This window comes from Giraffa tippelskirchi, chromosome Y, assembly GCF_054371585.1.
Source record: "Giraffa tippelskirchi isolate mGirTip1 chromosome Y, T2T-mGirTip1v1.2.pri, whole genome shotgun sequence".
In the NCBI taxonomy this organism is placed as follows: domain Eukaryota; kingdom Metazoa; phylum Chordata; class Mammalia; order Artiodactyla; family Giraffidae; genus Giraffa; species Giraffa tippelskirchi.
In genome coordinates, this window is record NC_137290.1 from 995,572 (window position 1) to 1,023,520 (window position 27,949).

The 27,949-nt window shown below is 47.7% G+C and overlaps 1 protein-coding gene across 1 annotated transcript in view; it reads left to right on the forward strand.

Annotated features, from left to right (window-relative positions):
- LOC145537805 (acetylserotonin O-methyltransferase) overlaps positions 1-27,949 on the forward strand; it is a 119,311-nt gene that overhangs the window by 72,546 nt on the left and 18,816 nt on the right. The window contains exon 5 of the mRNA XM_081568677.1: positions 25,034-25,101. Coding sequence (XP_081424803.1) covers positions 25,034-25,101 — 68 coding nt within the window. The remainder of the gene's footprint in view (positions 1-25,033; positions 25,102-27,949) is intronic.

The following is a 27,949-nucleotide window of genomic DNA, read 5'->3' on the forward strand; positions in this document are numbered from 1 at the left end:
ACCTGATGGACAGTTGGGCCCCTTTTGTGTTCGGCGATTGTGACTAGTGCTGCTGTGCAGTTTGGGGCGGGTCGTTTTGTTTGAACCCTAAGTTTAATTTCCTTTGGGTCTATATCCAGGAGTAGAATTGCCGGGGTGCAAAATCAAGTCAAACTGCCAAACTTTTCCACATTGGCACCACCCTTGCCGTTCACACCAGAGGTTGCAGACGAGTTGTACTGTCTCCAGATCCTGGTTAACTTGCTCATTTCTGTTCTTTGGACTAGAGCCATCCTAGTGAGTGTGGGTAGCAATCTGACGTGGCGAGGCCATCACGGACCAGCTTTCTGAGTTTCTAACTCATTGTTTGGGATGAGGGAGGGAGTGGTGGCCGTCCTTCTCATTGGTCCGATTGTGGGCTCAGCCAGACAGTCCCTGGAGGTGGCCCCACACATCTGTCTCTCCTTCCCATATATCTGGAACCCTCATCAGCACTTGAATTCACAGTGACATTCTCGATTGCCCCTGGGAGATGCAGTCGGGGGTCCGCTCAGGTCACACCCCTCCCGCCCAAGGAGGTTTCATCGCACACTTTGGTTTCCGGTCGCCTGGCGGGAGAAACTGCCCCAGTGACAGCTGGTTTCCTTATGTCTCTTAAACCTTTATGACAGTGTCAGGGGCGACTTCTGCTAGAAGGGCGTGTGTTTAAGATGCAGATTCTATAAGGTGGCAGTGTGTTCCTGAAACATTTGCTGCGTCGTGGTCAAATTATAGGGGGGACGGGTAACTGCCTGGTGCAGAGTGTCTGCGCGGGGGGCTCCCAAGATCTCATCCGAGAGGCGGCCCCTTGTTGATTTGCACGTGAGGGCAGATCCAGCGTCGTGGTGGGGCTTCCGCAAGCCGGGCTGGGTGTCTGGACCGTGCTTGGGTTCTGTCTGTCGAGCTCAGATGGGACTCCGGGTGCCCCACGAAACGAATGAGGCTGAGCCCACTGTATGACTTGGGGAAGGACCTCCGTTTTCATGGCTGAGCGTGGCAGGGGGCAGAGGACCCAAAATGCACCCGCGGAGTCGGGGGGGGGGGGCTTTGAAACAGCACCCAGCTCAAGGGGCGATGGGAGTATTTCTCTAAGACATACGGATGTGTCCTCCCACCCCCAAGGCAGGGGGCCGCGGGCACTGGCACGTCCCTGCGTTTGGCATTTCCAGAAATGTTTGGTAGCTACGTTCGCTTTATTTATTTGCTTTTGGCTGCAGTGAGTCTTTTTTTTTTTTTTTTAATTTATTTATTTTAATTGGAGGCTAATTGCTTTACAACATGGTGGTGGTTTTTGCCAGACATCAACGTGAATCAGCCCCGGGTGTACATGGCTGCGTGTGACTTTCCCTGGTTGCGGCGAGTGGGGGCTCCTCTCTGGGGTGTGTGGACTTCTCATTGCGGGGGCTTCTCTTGTTGTGGAACACGGACTCAGTACTGGATGGGTACATGATGGACAGATGAACAAACGGACAGACGTATAGATAAAAGCGGGCTTCCCTGGTGGCTCAGCTGCGAAAGAATCCTCCTGCAAGGCAGGAGACCCCGGTTCGATTCTTGGCTCAGGAAGAACCCCTGGAGAAGGGATAGACTACCCACTTCAGTATTCTTGGGCTTCCCTGGTGGCTCAGACTGTAAAGAAATAAAACTTACCTGCAGTGTGGAAGACCTGGGCTCGATCCCTGGGTCGGGAAGATGCCCTGGAGGAGGGCATGGCCTCCCACTCCAGTGTTCTTGCCTGGAGAATTCCATGAACACAGGAGCCTGGCGGGCTACAGTCCATGGGGTCACAAAGAGTCAGACACGACGGAGCAACTAAGCACAGAACAGCATAGATAAGATACATAGAGAGGTTCTTGATGGATGGATAGCTAATGAGAATAGGTGGGGTCTGGGTTTCTGAAGCTAGTGTTTCCGAAGGTCTCACAGGAGGCTCTCTGGTTGCAGGCTCACATTCTGTGGCTCATGGGCTTAGTTGCCCCGTGGCATGTGGGATCTTCCCGGACCAGGGATCGAACCCGAATCCCCTGCGTTGGCAGGTGGATTCCGAACCAGTGGGCTGCCAGGGAAGTCTGCTAAATTCACTGTCATTCCAAGCCTGCATACAGACACCCCAGGACAGTGAATCCTTTCCAGTGGTGGCCTTGATGGGACTCCCCACTCCCACCACAGCTGGGCATGGATGACCTGGGCAGCTCTGGTCTCTTCTCTGAATGCATGGGCCCAAGTGCAAAGCCCGCACCCCCGGCTGATGAAGGGATCTCCCTGACCCAGGGATGGAACCGAGGTCTCCTGCGTTGCAGGTGGATTCTTCACCATGTGAGCCACCAGGGGAGCCTGAAATTGATGAATGGAGAGAGGAATAGATGATAGATAGTAGAATGATAGATTGGATGGATGCTAGCTAGGTAGATAATGGATAGACAGATGATAGATATGACAGATAGGTGGGTAGGTACTGGATTGTTAGTAAAGATGGGTGGGTGGATGGATGGGTAGATAGATAAGACAGATAGATGGGTAGGTACTTGATTGTTAGTAAAGACAGGTGGATGGATGGATGGGTAGATAGATTATGATGGATGGATAGATAGATACCAACCTGATAAGACAGGTGTATGGATGGACAGATGGATAAATGGACAGATGTATAGATAAAAGATACATAGATTATTGATAGATGGATAGATAATAAAAATAGGTGGAGTTTGTGTTTCTGAAACTAGTGCTTCTGAAGGTCTCACAAAGGCTTCTGGTTTCAGGAGCAAATCAGAGTTTTCTTCACACATGTGTTCTAAGATTAACATGGGCGTTTATGAAGGGATAGTGTATGCATGTGTGCATATATATATATAGAGAGAGATAAAATGCAGATACATATATATATTAGATTGATAGATATAGTAGCTCATAATAATGATAGATACTTAGATTATACAGGTGATGCAGATATATAGATTAGATAGGTAGATAGATGGTAGAGAATCAGTAGGTAGATAGATAGGTGATTGATAGATGGAAAAATGGACAGATATGTAGATAAAAGATATATAGAGGCATTATTGATAGGTGGATAGATAATAAAATATCAGTGGATAGACAGATGAGTAGATGAGAGATGATAGAATGTAGATTGATGGATGGAAGGATGATAGATAACAGATAATAGGTAGGTACTCGACTGCTACATAAGACAGGTGAATGGATGGGTGGATGGATAGGCAGATAGATAATTATGGATGGATAGATAGATACCTAGACTGATAGATAAGATAGGTGAATGGATGGGTGGATAGCTAGTTAGGTACATTGGTAGGTAAATAGATTATGATAGATGGATAGATATGTAGATAATATAGGCAGGTGGATGGACAGGTAGACAGATACCTAGACTGATAAATAAGATAGGTGATAGATATGGATGGATAGGCAGATGTTGGTAGGTAAATAGATAATGATAGATGGATAGATACCTAGATAATATAGGCAGGTGGATGGACGGATAGACAGATGCCTAGATCGATAGATAAGATAGACAGGTGAATGGATGGGTGGATAGATAGGTACATAGATAATGATGGATGGATAGATATCTAGATTGATAAATGATAGACAGGTGAGTGGATGGATGAAAAGGTATATAGGTACATGCGTAGGTTCATAGGTAAACGGATAATGATAGATGGATAGATAGCTAGATAAGATGCATGAACGGATGGATAGACAGATACCTAGACTGATAGATAAGACCAACAGGTGAATGGGTGGGTGGATAGATAGATAGGTAGATGATGGAGAGGTATCTACTGTGAGAAATTGGCTCATGGTGCCGAGGAGGCTGGCAAATCCTGAGATCCGCAGGTGAGGCAACAAGCCGGAGACCCAGGAGGAGCTGATGTTCCTGTTCAGGTGCTCAGGCAGGAGGAGACCTGGGCCCCCGCTGAGCAGTCGGGCAGGAAGGATTCTCTCTCACCTCAGGAAGGTCTGCGGTTCTGGTCTGTCCAGACCTTCAACTGATTAGATGAGGCCCACCCACACTAGGGACAGCCATCTACTTTTTTTAGCCCACCTATTCAAATGCTCATCTCATCCAGAAACATCCTCCCGGACACACCCAGAGTCATGTTTAACCACCTACCTGAGACTCCTGCGACCATCGAGTAGACACATACGATTCATTCACTCGGGACCCACCTGGTGGGCCCAGTTCCATCCAGATCTCTATTTAAGTATTTGGTGCCTGCGTGCTCAGTCATGTCTGAGTCTCTGCGGCCCCACGGACTCTAGTCCGCCAGGCTCCACTCTCCATGGGATTCTCCAGCCAAGAATACTGGAGTGGGTTGTCATGCCCTTCTCCAGGGGATCTTCCCGACCCAGGGATTGAACCTGGGTCTCCTGTATCGGCAGGCTCGTTCTTTACGTTTAGCCACTGGCGAAGCCCCTGGTTTCTCATAGATTGAGTTAACTTTCTTATGACGTGACGTATAGAAGCATGGTGTTGTTCTTGCATATGGCTGGCCCTGAGGTTTGTAGCACCATTTGTTAAAAAAAAAAAAGATCCTTTCCCCATTGAATTATCTTACCGTCTTTGTTAAAAATCAGTTTACTCTGTAAGCATGGCTGTGTTCTCAGATGGCTTCCTCATTTCTCTTAGTTCATGTCCACCCTGATGTTAGTGACACCCTGGTTTTGGTTTTTAGCTTTTTCTTTTCTTTTCGAGTATAGCCGATTAACAGTGTTACTATGTTTTCAGTATATATACATACATATATATATATATATATATATATATAATTTTTCAGATTCTTTTCCACTGTAAGTTATCACAGGGTATTCAGTGTAGTTCCCCATGGTATAAATAGGTCCTGGTTGTCTATCTATTTTATATACAGTGTGAATGTATATATACAGTATATATACATTTTACATACAGTATCTGTGAATGTCAAACTCCCTGTTTATCCCTCTTCTCCTTCCTCCTTGACAACCACAAGTCTGTTTCTGTTTTGGAAAATGCTTTCATTTGTCTCATACTTTAGATGCCACATCTAAGTGATATCCTATGGTATTTGTCTTGCTCTGACTTACTTTGTATGATAATCTCTGGGTTCATCCATGTTGCTGCAAATGGCATGATTTTATTCTTTTTTATGACTGAGTAATATTCCACTGTATGTATATATACGTGTGTGTGTGTGTGTGTACATATATGTCATGCCCTTCCCTGGTTGCTCAGTGGTTAAGGATCCACATGCCAATGCAGGAGACACAGGTTCGATCCCTGGGTTGGGAAGATCCCCTGGAGAAAGGACTGGTAACCCACTCCAGTATTCTCACCTGGAGAATCCCATGGACAGAGGAACCTGGTGGGTACAGTCCATGGGGTCGCAGAGAGTCAGACACAATGTGGTGGCTACTCAACAACAATAACAAGCATATATATCACATCTTCTTTATCCTGAAAGTGAATATCGCTCAGTCATGTCCGACTCTTTGTGACCCCATGGACTATACAGCCCATGGGATTCTCCAGGTGAGAATACTGGAGTGGGTAGCTGTTCCCTTCTCCAGGGGATCTTCCCAACATAATATCTCTTTGAACTTCTTACTTTATACAGGACTACAGCGAAATAACTATGTGGTGATAGTTTCAGGTGGACAGCAAAGGGACTCAGCCATGCATACACATGTATCCATTCTCCCCTAAACTCCAACAATACTCATAAGTGTTTTTAAAATTTTTAGCTTCTAATTATTCATCTCTAGTCTATAAAAAATGCCACTGACTTTTATAAACTAGTCTTGTTTTGTGACACATTCTTGCTAGACTCACACGACTTCTCTGAGCATCTTTTTCTCTAGGCGTTTTCTAGTCTTTCTATTTAGACAGTCGATTTTTAAAAGCTGAGCTTGCCTTTTTCCTTGCGGTCAGACTGGATGTTCTTTCTTGGTCTTCCCGGTCTCACTGTAGCATGTCCCATTGGATGGTGCCTGAGAGAGTGAGTTGGCTTCCGTATCTTTCCTGACCCTCTAAGGGGAGCAGTCTTTAACCATGAAGGATAATTAGCTGGCAGTGTTGGGAGGCGCTTTTTACAGGTGTAAGAAGTCTTTCCCGTTCTTGGTTTGAGAAGTGCTTTTCTTATTTAATTTTTCTTTAACTGGCATATAATTGCTTTACAGTGCCGTGTTAGTTTCTGCTGTACAAGCAACGTGAATCAGCCATATGTATACATATACCCCCTCCTTGTTGATTCACACCTCATCCCACCCCTCTGGGTGGTCACAGAGCCCCGAGCTGAGCCCCCTGTCTACACAGCGCCTCCCACTAGCTGTCTATTTCACACACGGTTGTGGACAGATGTCAGTGCTGTGCTCTCAATTCAACCCACCCTCCGCTTGTCCTTCTGTGTCCGTTTTCTGCATTTCCTTCTCTATTTCTGCCCCACAAGCAGGTTCCTCGGTTCCATTTTTCCTGGATTTCACACATTTTGAAGAACATAAATGAATGCTGACATTTGCCAGATGTCTTTCCTGCGTCTACTGAGGTCATAGACTCTCTATTCTGCGGTCTTCCGTGGTCACGGTGAATCACCTTGGTTTGTTTCCAAGGTTGAACCGATATCCTGTTTCTGGGAAGGCGTCCTGTTTCCTTCAACCCTCACTCGTGGAAATGACTCTGTTTGTACTGATGGTTTTGAGTTTTTTAACACGTGATGAAGCCAGCGTTACTCTGATTAAAAACTTGTTGTTAAAATGTATCTATTTTAATTGGAGGATAATTACGGTCTTGTGATGGCCTGTGCTTTGGCCACCTGATGCGAAGACCTGACTCATTTGAAAAGATGCTGATGCTGGGAAAGATTGAGGGCAGGAGGAGAAGGGGACGACAGAGGATGAGATGGTTGGATGGCATCACCGACTCCATGGACATGGGTTTGGGTGGACTCTGGGAGTTGGCGATGGACAGGGAAGCCTGGTGTGCCGCGGTTCACGGGGTTGCAAAGAGTCGGACACGACTGAGCGACTGACCTGACCTGATGGCCTGTGCCGTGCACAGACATGAATCAGCCCTAGGCATGCGTGGAACCCCTCCCTTTTGAACCCCTCTCCCACCTCCCTCCCCAGCCCATCCTCCAGGTGGTCACAGGGCGCTGGCTTTGGGTTCCCTGCGTCAAACGTCAGGCTGGCTCTCTATTTCACATATGGTCAGAGCAGACTCAAGACATTACAAGCACAGGAAACCCTTCACAAGAGTTGGTTAACAGCGAATATGCCAAAATCCTTAACATCATGAATTGACATGTGTTTCCCTACTTCTGTCTTCTGGCAATGTTGATAGAGAATAAGAGATTGTTTTTCCCCTTAAATACTTGGTAGAATTTGCCTGTGAAACCATCAAGTTTGGAGGGTTTTGTTGTTTTTTTTTTGGTCTGAAGTATTTAACTATCAGTCTAATTCCTTTAGTGGGTTGTTGTATTAATCGTTCAGTCGTGTCCAACTCTTTGAGACCCCGTGGACTGTAGCCCTCCAGGCTCCTCTGTCCGTGGGATTCTCCAGGCAAGGATACTGGAGTGGGTTGTCATTTCCTTCTCCAGGGGATCAAATCCAGGTCTCCTGCATTGACAGGCGGGTTCTTTACCACTCACACCACCTGGGGAACCCACTGTAGTAGTTACATGACAGTTATTCATTTTTTTTCAGACTGAATTTTGGTGATTTGTGTATTTTGAGGAATTTAGATGTATTTATCTAAGTTGTCAGGTTGGTGAATATGGATTTGTTTATACTGTGTTCTTAGTAATCGTTTGTTAAAGATTTCTTTTTTTTTGATGTGGGTCATTTTTAAAGTCTTTATTGAATTTGCTACAATGTTGCTCCCATTCTTTGTCTTAGTATTTGGCCAGGAGGCTTGTGGAAGGGTCCTAGCTCCTTGACCAGGGATTGAACCCACCACCTCATGCATTGGGAGGTGAAGTCTCAGCCACTGAACTGCCAGGGAAGTCCCTCTTATTTATTTTTCAACGCAGTCCATACGGTCTGAGTGATAACAATTCAGCCTCCTTCATACTTGGTCTGTTATTTATTTTTGCTTCTATTTCCTGGATTGATTCGTTACCAGCTGAGCCACAAGGGAAGCCCAAGAATACTGGCGTGGGTAGCCTGTCCCTAACGGGAGACCCGAGTCGGATCCCTGGGTTGGAAAGTTCCCCTGGAGAAGGGAAAGGCTACCCAGCCCAGTATTCTGGCCTGGAGAATTCCATGGACTGTATAGTCCACGGGGTCACAGAGAGTCGGACATGACTGAGCGACTTTGATTTCACTTCACTTCACTTCCTGGATTGATTTGGAGAGAGGTTTGTCAATTTATTGACAGATCAGGGAACCAGTGTTTGATTCAATTGGTCATCGCTGCTTTTCTGTTTTGGATTTCACTGATGTACGCGCTTTCCTGTTTCCTTCCTTCTACTTTGCTGTTTACTATGGTTTTCTTTAATTTAAGGTGAGAGCATAAAATATTGGTTCTAAACCCTTCTTTCCTCCTGCAAGCATATAACCCTGCAAATACTCCTTTCTAGACGGTCTAAGCTGCACCCCACAGATTTCCTTGTGTTGTGTTTGCATTTTATTTTGAAAGATTTTTTAATGTGAACCATTCTTTTAAAAAGTCTTTCTTTGATTTGCTACAATCTTGCTTCTGCTTTGTGTTTTGGTGTTTTGACTGCAAGGCCTGTGGGATCTTAGAGCAGGGATGGAAGCTGCAGTGTCTGCGCTGGAAGGCCAAGCCCTAACACCTGGGCCGCCAGGGAAGGCCCTGTGTCTGCATTTTTATCCAGTTCCAAATATGTTTCTGTTTCCCTTCATAGTTCCTTTACTTCCCTTTGGCCTGTGGCTTATTTTGAAATGAGCTGTGCAACTGATCAATCCTGGGGGACTTTCCATAACTTTGTTACTGGTTTCCAGCTTAGTTCTGTTCTGGTCGGAGAACACGTCCTGCAAAACTTCAGCCCTTTAACGTGTCTTGTCTTTTGCTTCGTGGCTCAGAATTGGTTGCTGTCGGTGGTTAATTCAGGGGCACATCAATGTTTTCTGTTCCCATGGAGTCCATGGTTTATAAACATCAATCAGGCCATCCTGGGTGATGGGCTTGCCCAGAAGCAATGATTCATTGGTATTTAGATTTTTTTTATTACACTTTTTATTTTGTATTGGGATGTAGCCGATTAACAATGCTGTGATGGTTTCAGGCGGACGGCAGAGGAACTCAGCCAGACATATATACACGTATCCATTCTCCCTTAAACTCCCCTCCCATCCAGGCTGCCCTGTGACATTGAGCAGAGTTCCCTGTGGTATACAGTAGGCTCTCATCAGTTATGTAATTTACAGGGAGTATCAATAGTTTATACGTGTCGACTACAGCCTTTTCTTAAACTTTTTGTTTTGTGTTGGGATATGGCCAATTAACAATGCTGTGATGGTTTCAGGCGGACGGCAAAGGGACTCAGCCAGACACACGTGTCTCCATTTGTCTACAGGTATCCCTTCTCCTTGCCGCCTGCGTCTTCCTGCCCCAGTTTATCCCTGAAAGGAGGTGGCAGTTCTCCCAGCAGAGGCACCAAAACCCCCGTACAAACAGCTGAGTCTAAACCGGTCACTCTCCATCTGTGGGGCTGGACGAGTCTCTGATGGGGGGCGTCCTGGCCCTGTGTGGGGTGTGGAGGAGTGTCCCTGGTCACCCCCCACTGCATGCCAGGAGCACCCCCTGCCCCCATCACTGTCACAGCCAGAACGTCTCCAGATGTTGTCATATGTCCCCTCGGAGGATAAAGTCCTCCAAGTCTGTGAACCACAGCCATAGTGCATACGTGGATGGATGGTGGAGAGACAGATGGATGGATAGGTAGATATAGGGATCAATGGCTGGCTGGATAGATACATAGATGGTTGGATGGATGGATGGATACATGTATGCATAGATAGATGGGTAGATGGATAGATGGAGGGATGATGGATGGATGGATGGATGGATGGATAGGTAGATATATGGATCGATGGAAGGTTAGGTAGATATATGGAACGATGGATGGATAGATAGGTGGATGAATGAATGGATAGATACAATAAGTAGATAGATGGATAAGTAGATAAATAGATACTTAGACAGCCATGCTAGGTCAGGATTTCCCAGCCTCACTCTGATAGATGCATGGATGGATGGATAGATAGTTGGATGGATGGATAGATAGGTAGATGTATAGATCAATGGATGGATCAATGGATGGATGGATACATAGATGGTTGGACGGATGGATGGATAGATGGATGGATGGATGAATGGATGCATGGATGGATGGGCGGATGGGTGGATGGGTGGATGATGGATAACTGAATCAGTGGATGGATGGATAACTGAGTTGCTGGAGAGATGGATGGATGGATGGATAGATGGATGGATGAATAGGTAGAATTAGATGGATAAGTCGATAGATAGATAGTTAGACAGCTGTGCTAGGTCAGGATTTCTCAGCCTCACTGATAGATGCATGGATAGATAGATGGATGGATGGATGAATGGATGGATAGATAGAATAAGTAGATAGATAGATACCTAGACAGCCATGCTAGGTCAGGATTTCCCAGCCTCACTCTGATAGACGCATGGATGGATGGATGGATGGATGGACAGATAGACAGATAATTAGACAGTCGTGCCTGCTCAGGGTTTCTCAGCCTCACTCTGATAGACGCATGGATGGATGGATGGATGGATGGACAGATAGACAGATAATTAGACAGTCGTGCCTGCTCAGGGTTTCTCAGCCTCACTCTGATAGACGCATGGATGGATGGATGGATGGATGGACAGATAGACAGATAATTAGGCAGTCGTGCCTGCTCAGGGTTTCTCAGCCTTACTCTGATAGACGCATGGATAGATGGATGGATGGATGGACAGACAGACAGACAGATAATTAGACAGTCGTGCCTGCTCAGGGTTTCTCAGCCTCACTCTGATAGACGCATGGATAGATGGATGGATGGATGGATGGATGGACAGACAGACAGATAATTAGACAGTCGTGCCTGCTCAGGGTTTCTCAGCCTCACTCTGATAGACGCATGGATGGATGGATGGATGGATGGACAGACAGACAGATAATTAGACAGTCGTGCCTGCTCAGGGTTTCTCAGTCTCAGCAGGCTGACACCCGAGGCTGAGCGCTTCTCCAAAGTAGGCGTCCTGTGTCCAGTGGGGTGTGTAGCAAGACCCCCAGTCGCCCCCACTGCACGCCGGGAGCACTCCCTCCCCCATCGCTGTCACGGCCAGAACGTCTCCAGACGTTGTTCTACATCCCCTGGGGGGCCAGGTCATCTCAGGTTTCAAGCCAGAGCCGGAAGGACATGCACAGATGGATGGAGAGATGGCCGGCTGGGCAGGTGGATAGATGGATACATAGACGGGTAGGTAGATGGCCAGATGGCCAGACAGGTAGTGTCTCTCATGCTTGGTCAGCATTTCTCAGCCTCAGCACTGCTGACACATGGGGTCCGGACGAATCTCTGATGTGGGGCGTCCTCGGCGCTGTGGGGTGTGGACCAGCATCCCTGGTCTCCTTCACCACACGCCAGGAGCATCTCTGCCCACCCTGAGTCATAATAATGATCTGCAAGCATCAGCAACTGTCCATCAGGGAATAAAGTCACCCCATGTGGGTGCTGCTGGTGGTAAAGCACTCACCAGCCAGTGTAGGAGACTTAAGAGACTCGGGTTCGATCCCTGGGTCAGGAAGATCCCCTGGAGGAGGGCATGGCAACCCACTCCAGTGTTCTTGCCTGGAGAATCCCATGGACAGAGGAGCCTGGCGGGCTACAGTCCATGGGAGTCGCAGAGTCGGACACGACTGAGCGACTAACAGTTTTTCTTTCTAGTCCAGACGCCTTTCTCTAAGCAGAGTCTTGGTGCAGTATTCATGCAAGATTTTGTGAACAAAACAGGTACTGGCTCAGGGGAAAAAAAAAAAAACCCTTTGTAATTGGGTTATTAGGTAAAACTCCAGGGCAGAACCAGGTCGTTACAATAACCCCGAGTATAGGTGACATTTCTTTCTCTGGAAGCAGTCATTTCAGGACTGTAATTCTTTCATGGTTGAGAAGTTTCAATATTAAGATGTTCCCGGATTACACACACTCTCCCCAGAGCCAGCTGCATGACCAGAATTTGTGATGAGCTCTCAGATGGGCATTTTTCTTTTGCAGAAGTTTCTGTGCTGGGTTATGATGGTTGTTCAGTGGCTCAGTCATGTCTGATTCTTTGTGACTCTGTGGACGTCAGCACGCCAGGCTTCCCTGTCCATCACCAGCTCCTGGAGCTTGCTCAAACTCATGTCCATCGAGTCAATGATGCCATCCAACCATCTCATCCTCTGTCGTCCCCTTCTCCTCCCGCCTTCAATCTTTCCCAACATTAGGGTCTTTTCCAATGAGTCAGGTCTTCCCATCAGGTGGCCAAAGTATTGGAGTTTCAGCTTCAGTATCAGTCCTTCCAATGAATATTCAGGACTGATCTCCTTTAGGATGGACTGGTTGGATCTCCTTGCTGTCCAAGGGACTCTCAAGAGTCTTCTCCAACAACACAGTGCAAAAGCATCAATTCTTTGATGCTCAGCTTTCTTTATGGTCCAACTCTCACATCCATACATGACTACTGGAAAAACCGTAGCTTTGACTAGACGGACCTTTATCGGCAAAGTGACATCCCTGCTTTTTAACACGCTGTCTAGGTTTGTCGTAGCTCTTCTTCCAAGAAGCAAGCGTCTTTTAATTCCATGGCTGCCGTCACCACCCGCGGTGACCCTGGTACTTCGGATGGGAGGCTGGCCGCCTCCACAGCCCCTGGGGAAGGCGTGAATTTGTTTTGTTTGATGACGATCATTACTCCATTTGCTGCTAGAGCTTGGTTGAGGGAACGGGTCCCGAGTCCAGTGCTGGGAAGTGAGGTGAGGGGGTGGAAATTCCAGGTTTGATTTCTGACGACTCAGCACAAAGAACTGCTTAGGGGCCATTGCCTGGGTTTGGACTTGACGGCCGTGGGATGCTGTTCGTATAAAGTGATTCTCTGACTGTGTCTTGTTATGCACCGAACTGTGTGTGTCTCCTAGATGCATATACGTAAGTCCTCACTGCCTCCCGCAATAGGACCTCAGGTTGTGATTCTATTAGGAGATGGGTCTTCATTTTATTTTTTAAATTTGATCTTAACTGGAATACAAGTGCTTTACAGTATTGTCGATTTCTGCTGTACAGCAGTGTGAGTCAGCTGTGTGTATATGTATATCCCACCCACCTAGGTCATCGCAGAGCCCCAAACTGAGCCCCGTGTGTTATACACCAGCTTCCCACTGGCGATCTATTTCACACATGGTGGTGTGTATATGTCAAGGCTACTGTCTCAGTCCCACCCTCTCCTTCCCCACTGTGTTAACAAGTAGGTTCTCTACATCTGCGTCTCTGTTCCTGCCCTGCAAACAGGTTCATCAGTATCTTTTTTTTCAATTGCGCATATATGCGTTAATATACGGTATCTGTTTTCCTCCTTCTGATGGACTGAACTCAGTATAACAGGCTCTCAGTTCATCCAGCTCAGTTCAACTGAATCACACTCATCCCTTTTTATGACTGAGTGATGCTCCATGGTGTATACACACCACATCTTCCTTATCCATCCCTCTGTCCGTGGAGATCTCGGTTGCTTCCACGTCCTGGCTATTGTTAAACAGTGCTGCAGTGAACACTGGGGTGCGTGCGTCTTTTTGAATTCCAGAGCCATCATTTCTTTTTATTTTATTTATTTTAATGGAAGGATAATTGCTTTATTCTCATTTCTTGATGATCTGAGGAAATCTCTGAAGAAGCAGTCCAGGTTCACTCTCTGTGGACGTCTGATGGTTATTCCAACGGTGGATGTAGCTCTTTCCCGTGAATTCTAGCCATTGGTTTGATCTCAGCGTTTGCAATATCCACCCAGGAGCTGCTCACTCGTGGTTTACAGATTGTCTAGGGTGTAGGTGTATATAGGCTTTGTCTCCTGTCTTCTGCAACCACCTGGTTTTCCAGACAAAGCTTCTTCCCCTTCTCACTCACCCGTTTCGGGTTCTGACCCTTGGCTCTTTTTGCAGAGAGGGTGTGAAAGCAGCCCTTGGCTGCTGCTCCTTGCTTCTCTTCTCTTTGCAACGCAGGTTTAACCCCCGCTGTGAACTGGCCGTGTGTGACCCTGAGCTGTCACTCCCGGGCAGTGACTCACAGCTCTGGCTTTACTTAAGGGACCCCCGGGAGGTTTAAAAAATCCTGATGGCAGGACCCAGGCCCAGACGCTCAGATATGTTTGATCTGAGGTTGCAGGGTGGGCAAAGGAATTCTAAATTCTCTGCAGGAGGTGGTGAAGTGCAAACAGGAGCTGCTGAGGTGGGTGGGCCTTCACCACTGTATACTCTCCTCTGCATCAGAGCTGGGGAGGGATTTGCCCCCAGGACACCCCAGGAATGAGACTCTTTGCTGTCTGAGTCACCTGTCATCCTGGCTTTAGCAGTGCAGCTGGAAGGAGGCTCTGTCTCAGGGGATGCTCTCTGACAGACGCTTGACAAGGAAACGGGGCGAGAAGGTGATTTCATTAAAATTTTTTTTTTTTACATTGAGATACAGTTGATTTGCAATGTTGTGATGTTTTCAGGTGTACGGCAAGGTGGTGAAGTGTTAGCTGTTCAGTCGTGTCCAACTCTTTGTGACTCCACGGACTGCAGCCCACCAGGCTCCTCTGTCCATGGGATTCTCCAGGCAAGAATACTGGAGTGGGCTGTCCTGCCCTTCTCCAGGGAATCTTCCCAACCCAGGGGTCAAACCCACATCTCTTATGTCTCCTGCATTGACAGGCGGGTTCTTTACCACTGGAGCCACCTGGGAAGCCTGTTCGGTAATATACATATATTGCAATGCTTTGTCACACTGTGTACGTTGTATAACACATATTATACACGGGGTATGTGCCCAGTTGCTTCACTCCTGTCTGACTCTCTGTGACCCCACCAGGGCTCCTCTGTCCATGGGGTTTCGCAGGCAAGAACACTGGAGCGGGGGAGTTCCCTTGGGGTCCAGTGGCAGAGATTCCACGGTCCCAGTGCAACGGTCTGCAGTTCAATCCTTGGTCAGGGAGCTAGATTCCATGTGCTGCAGCTAAGACCTGGTGCCGTCCAGTGGGGGGAAAAAAAAAAAAAAGAATGCTAATGCTGGAGTGGGAGGCTATGCCCTCCTCCCGGGGATCTTTGCAACCCAGGGATCGAACCTTTGTCTCTTATGTCTCCTGCACTGGCAGGCGGGTTCTTTACAACTAGCGCCACCTGGGAAGCCCCATACATACATTACAGTGCGTAAAACAGCTAGTGAGGAGCACAGGCAGCTCAGCTCGGGGCTCTGAGATGACCCAGAGGGCTGGGATGGGGAGGTGGGAGGGACGCTCAGGAGGGAGGGGGTCTGTGTATACCTATGGCTCACTCACCCTGCTGTACAGCAGAAGCCAGCACGGTATGTGAAAGCAACTACACTCTGGTTAAAAATTTAAAAATAAAGAAAGGATGCCGTTTGGATCCAAAAGGGGAAATAGGAGATCAGTCCCCTCTCTGTGGCTTCCCTGGCGGCTCAGATGGTAAAGAATCTGCCTGCAATGCAGGAGACCAGGGTTCAGTCCCTGGGTTGGGAAGATCCCCTGGAGAAGGGAATGGCTGCCCGCTCCCAGTATTCTTGCCTGGAGAATTCCATGGACTGAGGAGCGTAGCGGGCTACAGTCCATGAGGTTCTAAAGAGTCTGGCACAACTGAGCAAGTAACACTTCTTCATTTTCACCAGGCTGCAGGCTAGAAGGTGCGGTTGATGGCATGAGTAGCTCAGTTTTTTTTTTTCTTCCTCCATGCCTTTGCATTTTTTCACGAGAGGACCGCACCTCCCTCCTCTGTGGGCTTTGGAGTTTGCATCCATTTTGCTTCCTTTTTTGGAATGTCAGCAGAAAACGTTGCAATCCCAAATGGTTCAAGTTGTCCTCTGTATACTGCATTTCAAAAATATGCCCAAGATAACCACTAGTTCCAAAAATAATAAAACTACGTGGAGCAGACATGAATTTAAACCATTGGATTCTGATTAGCCAGAGTGGGGAGAACCCAGCCTAGGTCAGCCCAGCAGTCACTGATTAATAGACTCATAGGTCTGAAACAATAACTCTTTATTATGGTAGGGCTTTGAGATATAGGACTGTTTGTTACGCAGCATAGTTTAAGCCATAGCTGACTGATACAGAAAACGAGAATCTTCTAGGCAGGGAAAGGCTCTCCGCACCACTTCTATTTTGTAAGAAAATCTCCTGCAAATGGTCTAGAGTCTATCCTATCTTCAAAGGAATGTGGGGTCAAGATTTAGGAAAGTAGCTCATATGCTTTTCTTTGTAATTGAACATCCAGCAATGGGTATCTCCCCTGGACATTTCAAATCTATTGTATACATGATAAAATTTTAACACTCTGTTGCCAGTGATGGTTGGGTGGATGGGATAGGAATGGGTGTGTGTGTAAGAGTTTTAAGGCCAATCCTCCCTTGACCGTCTTCTCTTCAGATATCATTACTGCTGTGAACTTAAAATGTATCCCTTACGCGTGTGCATTGCCATTCTCTTCATGCATGTACATATCCCTACAAATAAAAGCCAGAATTTATTTCACAAAGAACCCACAGATACGGCAATCCGTTCTTTAATACGCTGGCTGATTTGGTTTAGTCACTAAGTCATGTCCGACTGGGTGCGACCCCATGGACTATAGCCCGCCAGGGTCCTCTGTCCATGGGATTCTCCAGGCAAGAATCCTGGAGTGGGTTGCCATTTCCTCCTCCAATATGCTGACTGGATGTCACAAATAATAATTCAAAATCTTTTCCCTTTCCTGAAGCTGCTATGACTCTCCAACACTTTACAAATGCCTGTTGGATAAATAGCATTTTTATCAGCTGAAAGAAAAATAGACTAAAATTACCACAACATCCATTTTCATGCAGGAAATTTGAGGCATTTTGTGTCTCCTTAACGGATGATAATTTTTCGACTCCAGAAGGAAGCTGTTTTCCAAAAAGATGTTTTTCCTGCCGAAGTCAAACTTCCACTAATTAAAACCAAACAAGTGACTTGATTTAGGGGCTGAGACCATCCAAGCTGTGTGCACACAGCTCTGTTTGTTTTTGACTTTCTGGGTAGCTGGATGAAGGGGGGAAAAAATGAGCCGTTTCGAAAATAAATCCTGCAGCGTACATTTGTAATTAAGCTCTGAAGAAGGACTTGCGTAAATGTGAGTTAAACCATAAATGCCTTAATAGAACCCAATTAGCTATGCATTTGGAAACTTTAGTTTTGTAAATGTGGAAATCTCTGTTTTGGTGATATGTCTGCTAGCTCAAAGAAACGGAATTTCAGTGCTGTCCCTCTGGGGTGGATGAAGCCGGTATCTCTGGGCAGAGAGAAGGTTGCTGGCTGATTCTGGAATTTTCTCGCCAACGCTGGCCCCAACTCCTTCTTGAAAGACGTCAGATTTCTTCACCCTTTTCTGTGATCCCCTCGCCTGAGCGCGTGCCCCAAGACAGCTGTCTCTACCTGCCCTCCAGCGCTGGTCCTTTGATGGGGATTGTATTAGGAAAAGTCATGCAACCCAACCAGTACTGTGGATTCTTTTGGGGGAAGATTTTTTTTTTCCCCCCATGGGGCTTGTCTTCTGGGGAAAGTCTCGTCCCTCCTAAGAGAAGACCAGAAAACAAGATTGTCTTCTGGATTCTCTCAACCTAAGAGTATCTTGAAACCTTGCCTCCGAGGTTTACCCAGTGGGACTTCCTGAAAGAGGTGTTATAGGAGAAGACTGGGTTCAGAAAGGGATCAGGATTGCGTTTTAGTGACCCAGGCAGGAGTCTCAAGCCACCTTCCGGGGCTGCTGAGAAGATGCCATGCGCATCGCTGTAGTTCAGTCGCTCAGTCGTGTCTGACTCTGCGGCCCCGTGGACTGCAGCACGCCAGGCTTCCCTGTCCTTCACCATCTGTGTCTGTGGGGGTAGACTTGAAAGGCTCTGGGCAGAGGTGAGTCGAGGAGTTGTTGAAGAGCAAAGATGAGATCGCCTAGGAAAGAGACGGGGTGGGGGATGTGGGGCTGGAGAAGGAAAGATGGAAGAACATGCTTCTAAAGGAATGAAGACAATGAAAAGTCAGAGGAGCCTGGCTCTTCCAGAAAGACCGCTGAGGAGTTACAGGAGACGGAGATGAGAGATTAGAACAAGGGGGTCTCAGAAGAAGGTGGTCAGAGTCTGCTGAAGTTGTGATGATAATTGCAGCGTGGTTTCGGGACCCTGGTCTGAGTTCACTGGTTGTTGGGAGAATGCAGTTGCTTCGCACGTTGTTTTGCTTGGCCATTTCATCCTCAAGGCCAGCAACAGCCACTCAAGACTTTCTTACGCTTTGAACTGTTGACTTTCTGCTCTCTGCTCTCAGTAGGCAGAGAGGTTTGAACGCCATAGCTCACGTGATCACGTGAGGGGTGACCTGGGTCATTGAGGACAGGCTCCGTGGGGTCAGCAGGGAGGTGACCTTCGTCACCTGCAAAGGAGCTTATATTCCGAGGTGTGACTGCAGAAGGGTGAAGTTCTGGGAAGACGAACGTCTCCCTACTCCATCAGAAAAGGGGTAAACTTAGGAGGAAGTGGGAGGTGAGGCTGTGAGGACAGCTGGAGGGAGAGAGATGTACGGAGATACAGATGGGGAAGAAGGCAGGTGATGGGTTTGTTTGTTTTGTTTTTTGGAGGGGGTGTTCTCCATTTGGGTTAATCCGGGCTGTGGGGCGAGGGGTCAGAGCCAGGGTGTGATCGGGCCGTACTGCCTGCTCGCTGGTGGACCTTGGAGAAGTTCCTTAAATGCTCTGTGGCTCAGCCGTTCAGTATGCGAAGGAGGATGAGGGAAGGAAGTGTCTGTTTCGGGTTTGGAGCCTGAAGTGAGGTATTACAGACACAACACGTGCAACCGCATCTGGGGCACGGCAGGAGCTCAGGCAGTGCTGGCTGGGGATGCCCTGAGCATCACTGGTCTTCTGCTCCTGGCAGGGTGATGATGCCCGTGACAGAGACGGGGAGGAGGACGAGGAGTCCTGCTTCCAGGGGAGGAAGGGCGATACCACCTCCATGGCGGTGATCACAATGGCATGGCCGCCGTGATGGTATGATAGTAATACACGGCCACCGTGCAGTGTAATAGTAATATGCCTCCGTGATATTAATAAGTAACATGGCCTCCATGATGGTGATGATAGTGACATGGCCCCGTGCAGTGTAATAGTGATACAGCCACCGTGATATTAATAACATGGCTACTGTGATAGTACAATAGTAGTATAGCTACTGGGATGGGAATAATGGCACAGCCCCCATGACGGTATAACGGTAATACGGCTGACATGATGTTAGTAACAGTAATATGGCCACCGTGACAGTGTAACAGTAATACAGCTACCACGATGGTAATGTAATAGTCTGGCTACTATATCGGAAGAGACCTTGATGCTGGGAAAGACTGAACGCAGAACAAGAAGAGGGTGACAGAGGATGAGACGGCTGGATGGCGTCACCGACTGAAGGGACAGGAGTTGAGCAAACTCCGGGAGACGGTGAGGGACAGGGAGGCCTGGCGTGCTGCAGTCCGCGGGGTCACAAAGAGTCAGACACAGCTCAGCGACTGAACCACAGCAGCAAGCCTATTATAATACTGATGCTGCCATCATAATATTCTAATGGTAGCCCAGCTCCCATGGGATTATAATAGTAAACCTGCCACCACAAGTGGGGGAGTGATGCTGCTGATCCCACGAGCATAATAACAGGAGTAATTCAGCCGTCTATCTGCCTCTGGTCCACTGCTGAGCCCTGGACCGTCTGAGGATGGTGAGCGTTACACGAGTCAGGACCCAGCAAGGAAAGATTGTGACCCATCCTTGCAGAAGCCTGCAGAGGGGCAGGGCCCCAGCGGGGGCAGGCAGCCGTGTGTCCCCTGGTAACCAGGGCTGGGGGCAGCAGGGGCCAAGCTGACATGGCTCCCAGGCCCTTCCCAGGTCCACGCCTGGGAATACACTGGTCTGCGTTCACCCGGGGTCACCCTCTGAGGTCCCTTCATGGCGCAGGACTATGGTCTGCTGCCTGTGAGGTGTCCACACCCACAGTGTGTCCTGAGGGTTGGTTCTGTCCCATCTTAACCACACTGTGTGTGCTCTGCCCGCCGGGGCCACCTGTCCAGGCTGGAGGGGAGGTGGGGGTGTGCAAAGAGGCATCTCCTGAACGCTGTTCAGGGCTTTTCATCAGTGCCTTGTGGTCAAGTCACTGACAAGGTCTGCAGAGTTGGTGCATCGTGTACATTGGTTTGGGCTTCCCAGGTGGCACTAATGTTAGTGAACCTGCCTGCCAGTGTAGGAAACACAAGAGACAGGTTCGATCCCTGGGTCAGGAAGATCCCTGGAGGAGGAAATGGCAACCCACTCCAGTATTCTGTGGAATCCCATGGACAGAGGAGCCTGGTGGGCTACAGTCCATGGGGTTGCACAGAGTTGGACAAGACATAAGTGCCTTAGCTTGTACAGGGGTTTAGGGAGATGTCATAGCTCGGCTTTTATTGCTGTAGTTCAATACAAAGATGGTACGTCGTCTGTTCCTTTTCTCCTGATAAAAATGTTTCTGAGGCAGTAGAATCTTACACTGGTCCGTCCCAAAGGAAATAAACCCTGAATATTCACTGGAAGGACTGATACTGAAGCTCCAATACTTTGACCACCTAATGGGAAGAGCTGACTCATTGGAAAAGACCCTGATGTGGGAAAGATTGAGGGCAGGAGGAGAAGGGGGTGACAGAGGATGAGATGGTTGGATGGCATCACCGACTCGATGGACATGAGTTTGAGTGGACTCCGGGAGATAGTGAAGGACAGGGAGGCCTGGCGTGCTGTAGACCGTGGGGTCAAAAAGAGTCAGACACGACTTAGCAACTGAATAACAACTACAAGAAGCTTAATAGCCAGAAAAATCAAAACCATTTTTTATGGAAGAACAGTTGATATACAACATTAGATTAGTTTCAGGTATACAGCAAAGTAATTCTGTTATACACAGATATACAAATGTTTGGATTCTTATCTCTTATTGATTATTGCATATGTGTAAGCTGAGTTGCATCCAACTCTTTGCAACCCCATGGGCTGTAGCCCACCAGGCTCCTCTGTCCATGGGATTCTCCAGACAAGATTACTGGAGTGGGCTGCCACACCCTCAGCCAGGGGATCTTCCTGACCCTGGGATCTAACTTGCGTCTCCTGTGTCTCCTGCGTTGGCAGGTGGATTCTGTACCACTAGCAACATTTTATGATATTGAATATTGTCCCCTGTGCTATACTGTAGGTCCTTGTTGATTATCTATTTTATGTATAAGAGTGTGTGTGTGTTAACCCCAAATACCTAACTTATCCCTCCCCCACCTTTTCCCTTTGGTAAACAGAAGTTGGTTTTCTGTGTCAAAGAGTCTGTTTCAGCTTTATAAATAAGTTTATTCATATCATTTTTTTTAGGTTCCACAAATAAGTGACATCATATTGTATTTGTGTTTCTCTGTCTGACTTACTTCACACAGTGTGATCATCACTTGGTCCATCCGTGTTGTTGCAAATGGTATTATTCCATTCTTTTTCATGGCTGCGTAGTATTCCACTGTCTGTATGTACCACATCTTTTTTATGCATTCCTCTATGGACATCTAGGTTGCTTCCACGTCCAGGCTACTGTGAATAGTGCTGCAGTGAACATTGGGGGGTGCATGTATTTTTTTGAATTATGGTTTTCTTGGGGGTATATGTGTCCATGAGTGGGATTGCTGGATCATATGTGATTTACCGTATTATATCAGCCTCAGGTTTTACAATGTCGTGATTCAACATCTGTATAGATTATACCCCATTTAAAGTTATTACAAAATCTCGTAACCATTTTAAAGTCAAAAGAAGGGACTCCTTACTGCTGGTCACGCTGGAGGGAGCATCTTTCTTTGATGGATTACCGCAGGAAATGTTGGCCAAGATACAGACCGCAGGCATTGGACAGCAGCTGTGTGGTTCAGTTGCTCAGTCCTGTCTGACTCTTTGCAACCCCATGGACTGTAGCCCGCCAGGCCCCTCTGTCTGTGGGATTCTCCAGGCAAGGATCCTGGAGTGGGTTGCCACTTCCTCCTGCAGGGGATCTTCCCGACCCGGGGATCGAACCTGGCTCTCCTGCACTGGCAGGTGGGTTCTTAAAACAGTGGACGGCCAGGGAAGTTCTGCCACTCAAGTTTTAACAGAGGAAACTGTGTGCTGGGCACAGTTCTCACCCCAAGCAAACAATCTTGACCTTGTGGGTGATGGGTTCAGTTTTCTGCCAAAGACAGACACTGTGGTTCTCATAGCCAACCAAACATCTTCATATATTGTGGTTGTAAAATATGGATCCAGAGGCAGGGATCTTCCTGTTATTGTATTTATTGCTCAGGAACATAATTAAGAAACTTTATGAACACGACATAAAGTCATGAGTGTGTTTGGCAGAGTCATTAAGACTTTAAAAAGGCTTGGACAGGAGATTTCATGCCTCAAGAAGCCACTTAAAAGGAAGAGTAATAGGTTCGTTATATCCATGCCATGATATCTTAGGGAAGATGGTCAGCCTGGAAGTCTACGTCACTGCCTGTTTAATTTTTTTTTGTGACAGTCGCTCAGGCATGTCCAACTCTTTGCGACCCCATGGTCGATACAATCCATGAGATTCTCCAGGCCAGAACACTGGAGTGGGTAGCCTTTCCCTTCTCCAGGGGGTCTTCCCAACCCAGGGATCGAACCCAGGTCTCCCGCACTGCAGGCGGATTCTTTACCAGCTGAGCCACCAGGAATGAACAGGGGTCTCCTGCATTGCAGGCGGATTCTTTACCAACTGAGCTATCAGGGAAGCCCCAAAGTCTGTATTAAATTTGTTACAATGTTGCTTCTGCTTTACATTTTTATTTTTTGACCTTGAGGCGTGTGGGATTTTAGCTCCCCAACCAGACTTTCAACCCATAGCCCCTGCATTAGAAGTGAAGTCTCAACCACTGGACTTCGAGGAAGATCCCTATCATGTATTTTTAAACCCTGGAATCTCTCTACTTCATCCTTGATGTTTTCTTTTTACTCTTGCAGTTTTATCCACTGCCTCAAATCCGCGCTGACCGCCTCAGATGGCCGCGTCTCCGATTTCTCTGGTTTCTGTTTTCAGTTTCTGTTAGGGGGCTGAAAACATCCAGGTCTGGATTATCTGCCTGTTGTTTCTCTTCAGGTCAACGCCAGTCCTCTGTTCCATACTTTTTCTCAGCAGAGAAGAAAATGCTTTTGGCTTAAAAACAAATGCATCATGACTTCAACATGCCTCTTGTACAGAAAAGGCTTTAATCGGTGTTATAAAGCTGCCCAGTGTGGGCAGCTGAATTTCCCAGCCCCCCATCGCCCAATTATTAACTGAAACATACCTTTGTTTTTGCCTGGTTTGACAGCAAAAACCATAGTTTTATTTAGTGGGACTTTAAAAATCAAGACGGGAGTTAAGTTACACACCTAATGTCAGAGAAGTGGGCTAAAACATAACACAACAAGGGTTCACTAAACTTCCCTGGGGGTCCAGAGGTTAAGACTTCAGCCACCCAATGCAGGGGGTGTGGGTTCAATCCTTGCTCAGGGAGCTGAGATCCCACCCGCCTCCTGGCCAAAAAATATAAAACAGAAGCAGTATTGTAACAAATTCAATACAGACGTTAAAAATGGTGCACATAAAAAAAATCTTTAAAACGAAACAGTTAAAAAAAAATACAAGATGATTTCATTCGACAATCGTGGGCTCATGACTCTGAAACCTCATGAATCATCCGAGACTGTGTGCAAAACTTTGCTTATTGCAAGTAAATATAATGCCAACTCTCCAGGCATTGATGGCTTCCATTGAGGAGTGAAAGGTTGTTCACGAGTCATCTGTTACCATGATATAGTATACAGACTAAATGAGCATCTTTGAAGAGTTCTCACTGAAGAATCTGATTCATTGTGCTGGGCTGTGCTAAGTCTTGTCCGAGTCTTTGTGACCCCACGGATGGTAGCCCACCAGGCTCCTCTGTCCCTGGGATTTCCCAGGCAAGAATACTGGAGTAGGTTGCCATTTCCTCCTCCAGGGGATCTTCCCGACCCAGGAATCGAACCCGGGGTCTCTTGCATTGCAGGCGGATTCTTTACCCTCTGAGCTCCCAGGCTGGGGGACAGTTAGGTAGCTTCGGATGGAAGGGTGGTCTGCCAGCCCGCCTTGGTGGGGGGGAGCCGTGTGCACTAACTCCACCCTGCTTTTGCCCCCAGCTCCTCAGAAGTGGTCTTTCTGTATCTTATTGTTGATAATTTGCCTCAACTGTGCATGCAGGCAGTCATTGTTAGTCCCGTATAGTTTCTTTGCATTTTGTTGCTGGAGGAGACTGCTTGTGCAGGCGCCAACACTGTAGCAAAGTGTCCCAGGGTCCTAGTCTGTTTCACCGTGTGTGTGTGTGTGTGTGTGTGTGTGTGTGTGTGTGTGTGTGTGTGTGTGTGTGTGTGTGTGTGTGTGTGGTGTCTGACTCTCTGCAACCCCATGGACTGTAGCTCACCAGGCTCCTCTGTCCCTGGGATTCTCCAGGCAAGAACACTGGAGTGGGTTGCCTTTTCCTTCTCTAGGGGATCTTCCCGTCTCAGGGATCGAACCTGGGTCTCCCGCGTCGACAGGCAGATTCTTGATCCCTGAGTCACCCGGAATAAGGCAGAACCCCAGGAAGGGGCCTCATGGGTGTTGTATACAGTCTGCCCTGGATACGACTGTGCTTACTCTCAGCTCTTGGTTACAGGTCACGGCTGGGTCTTCGTCCTCCTCACCCATCAAGCTCGACGCGTGGTGTGGCCACTCCATCAAACCGTGAGTACCCGATGTGTTGACGTTTTGGGGCCAAAAGACACAAACGGTTTTCAGTTCGAATACAGATCAGAGAGATGCGACCTGAGCTCGGCAGAGCTAGCAGGGCACATTCTTGTCCAGACGCGTTCTGTCGTGTCTCCACGGTGCTTTTCAACTGCGTCCCGTGACTTGGTTTTTCAGGGTTATGTCGTGTTACATCGTGTTTTGGTCCTTATGGACTCCAGAATGACGCTGGCCGCTTATATTCCACAAACTGCCATATGGGACCTGCAAGGCGCGCTGATGGCTATAACCTGTACAAGTGTTTCCTTGGAAAACGGATGCGTTTGTGAGCTGGGGCTGCCATAAAATCACCCTAGATGGGGCGGCTTGACCAACAGACATTCACCCCCCCCTCCCTGGTCCTGGAGGCTGGGGTCTGAGACCCCCAGGTGTGGGCAGGGCTGGTTCCTCCTGAGACCCCTCTCCTGGGCGTGTGGACGGCCGTCTCCTCCCTGGGTCCTCACGTGCTCATCCCTCTGTGTGTGTGTGTGTCCTGATCCCCTCTTCACATAAAGCCCCCAGTCCAGTGGAATCTGGACGCAGCCTAATGCACAAGGGCTATTTGTTTAAACTCGATGACCTCTGGGTTTAAATAAGTTTAAATAAGTCCCAATTTCGAAGGATCAGGACCCACCGTGATGACCGCATGTAACCTTCAACCCCTCTTCAAAGACCCTTATCTCCAAATACAGCCCCACTCTGAGGACCTGAGGGGGATCAGAGCGTCAACATGTTAATCTCACGGGGACACAATTCACTGCGTGGCAGATGACAATGTACTATGACCAGGTGTAACTGTACCCCCGTGTGTGATTTCAGACGCCTTCTCTCAGCGTTCCTATGTCCGCTTCCCCACTGGGGGTGCGCTGACCATCACGTGCGTTCAGGGGTGAGCCTGAATTTATTTCTGAACCTCGGTTGTATAGGCGGTGCCAAAGGTGCTACCAGAGTCCCAGTGAGATGGCACGCCTGGTTCTTGCATCTTTTCATACTAATCGGGCGTTTCTGTGACAGAAGCTGCTTGGTTCCTCTGACTTGATTTGCTGTTCATGAGTGTTTGCGTCTGTCTTCACGTGATTTGAATATTCACGGGTTGCTCCTGGGTTATGGGGGAAAGAGGAGGTTCACTGAGGAAAATCAGGTTAGTCCGTGTTCTCAGGCATGCAAAGCCAGACTCACCTGGCTGCATCTTTCTTGCTGTATAGTTGCTAACTTGGCTCTGCAAACCTGTGGTCTGTAGCCCGCCAGGCTCCGCTGTCCATGGGCTTCTCCAGGCAAGAATACCGGAGTGGGTTGCCGTTTCCTCCTCCAGAGGAATCTTCCGACCCAGGGATGGTACCCCCATCTCCTGCTTGGCAGGCGGGTTCTTTACCACTGAGTCACGTGGGAAGCCCACATCTTTCATTAGAGTCCCTTGTTCTGAATCTCATGATTCACAATTAATCGTCAGTGGATTGTTGATGCTTTTCATCTTAGTATCCGTTTAAGGATTAAAGACATTTGTGAGTATATTCACCTTCAAGAGTGTCGAAAGTGAAAGTCACTCAGTCGTGTCTGCCTCTCTGCGACCCTATGGACTGTGTAGCCCACCAGGCTCCTCTGTCCATGGGCTTCTCCAGGCAGGAATGCTGGAGTGGGTTGCCAGCTCTTCCCTGACAGCTCAGTTAGTAAAGAATCTGCCCGCAATGCGGGAGCCCTGGGTTCGACCCCTGGGTTGGGAAGATCCCCTGGAGAAGGGAAAGGCTCCCCACTCCAGTGTTCTGGCCTGGAGAATTCCACGGACTGTATAGTGCACGGGGTTGCAAAGAGTCAGACACGACGGAGCGACTTTGACTTTGATTTCACTTTCTCCAGGGGATCTTCCCAAACCAGGGATTGAAGCTGGGCCCCCTGCACTGGGGGCTCACAGTCCTGGCCACTGGACCACCCGGGAAGTCTTCTTATAAATAACTAAACATGTTATTTATGTTTTATATTGCTGTACGTCACATCAGGCAGATGTGTGGCAAGACACTTCATATTATGTTGGCAGTTTTTGTCTTTAAAGAAATTGTAAAGTACCTTTGTATAATATTTGTTACAGGAGTAGAATCTATTGATTCACATTTGGGGTGTAATTCTTCTTTATGTCGTCAACATCTTAGTTTCTCTTTGTTTCCTTTATTTTTGGGGTATGATTCTCGACATTTATAGTGAGTATATAATATTGGCCACGTTCCCTGTGCCGTACAAAATGTCCTCAGAGCTTATTTTATACATAGTAGTTTACGTCTCTCTCGTCTGCTGCTGCGTTGAGACAGTCACTATGCTGCTGTATTTTTTAGATGCTACATATAAGTGGTATCATATGGTATTAATGTTAGTCTTTCTGGCTTCGTACGATAATCTCTAGGTCTGTCCATGGTACTGCACTTGGCATTAGTTCATTCTGTTTTATGGCTCAGCAATATTCCATTGGATAAACGTACAGTCTTCTTTGTGTGTTCCTTGTCGAGGGACATTTAGGTTGCTTCCATGTCTTGGCCATTGTGAGCAGAGCTGCTCTGAGCTTGAGTGTGCGTTATCTTTTCAGAGTTTTGTCTGGATACGTGCCTTAGGCTGGGGTTGCTGGATCATATGATGACTGTGTTTTTTCGTTCTCCGAGGAGCTTCCATAGTGTTTTCCACATTGGCTGCACCCACTTACGTTCTCAGCAACAGTGTATGCATATTATGTGGTTTTTACAAAATATTAAAGTGCATCTAGTGAGTTTATTTCAAACCTGCCCTGTAACTTGCGAAGAATCGGTTTTCAAGATAGAATAGA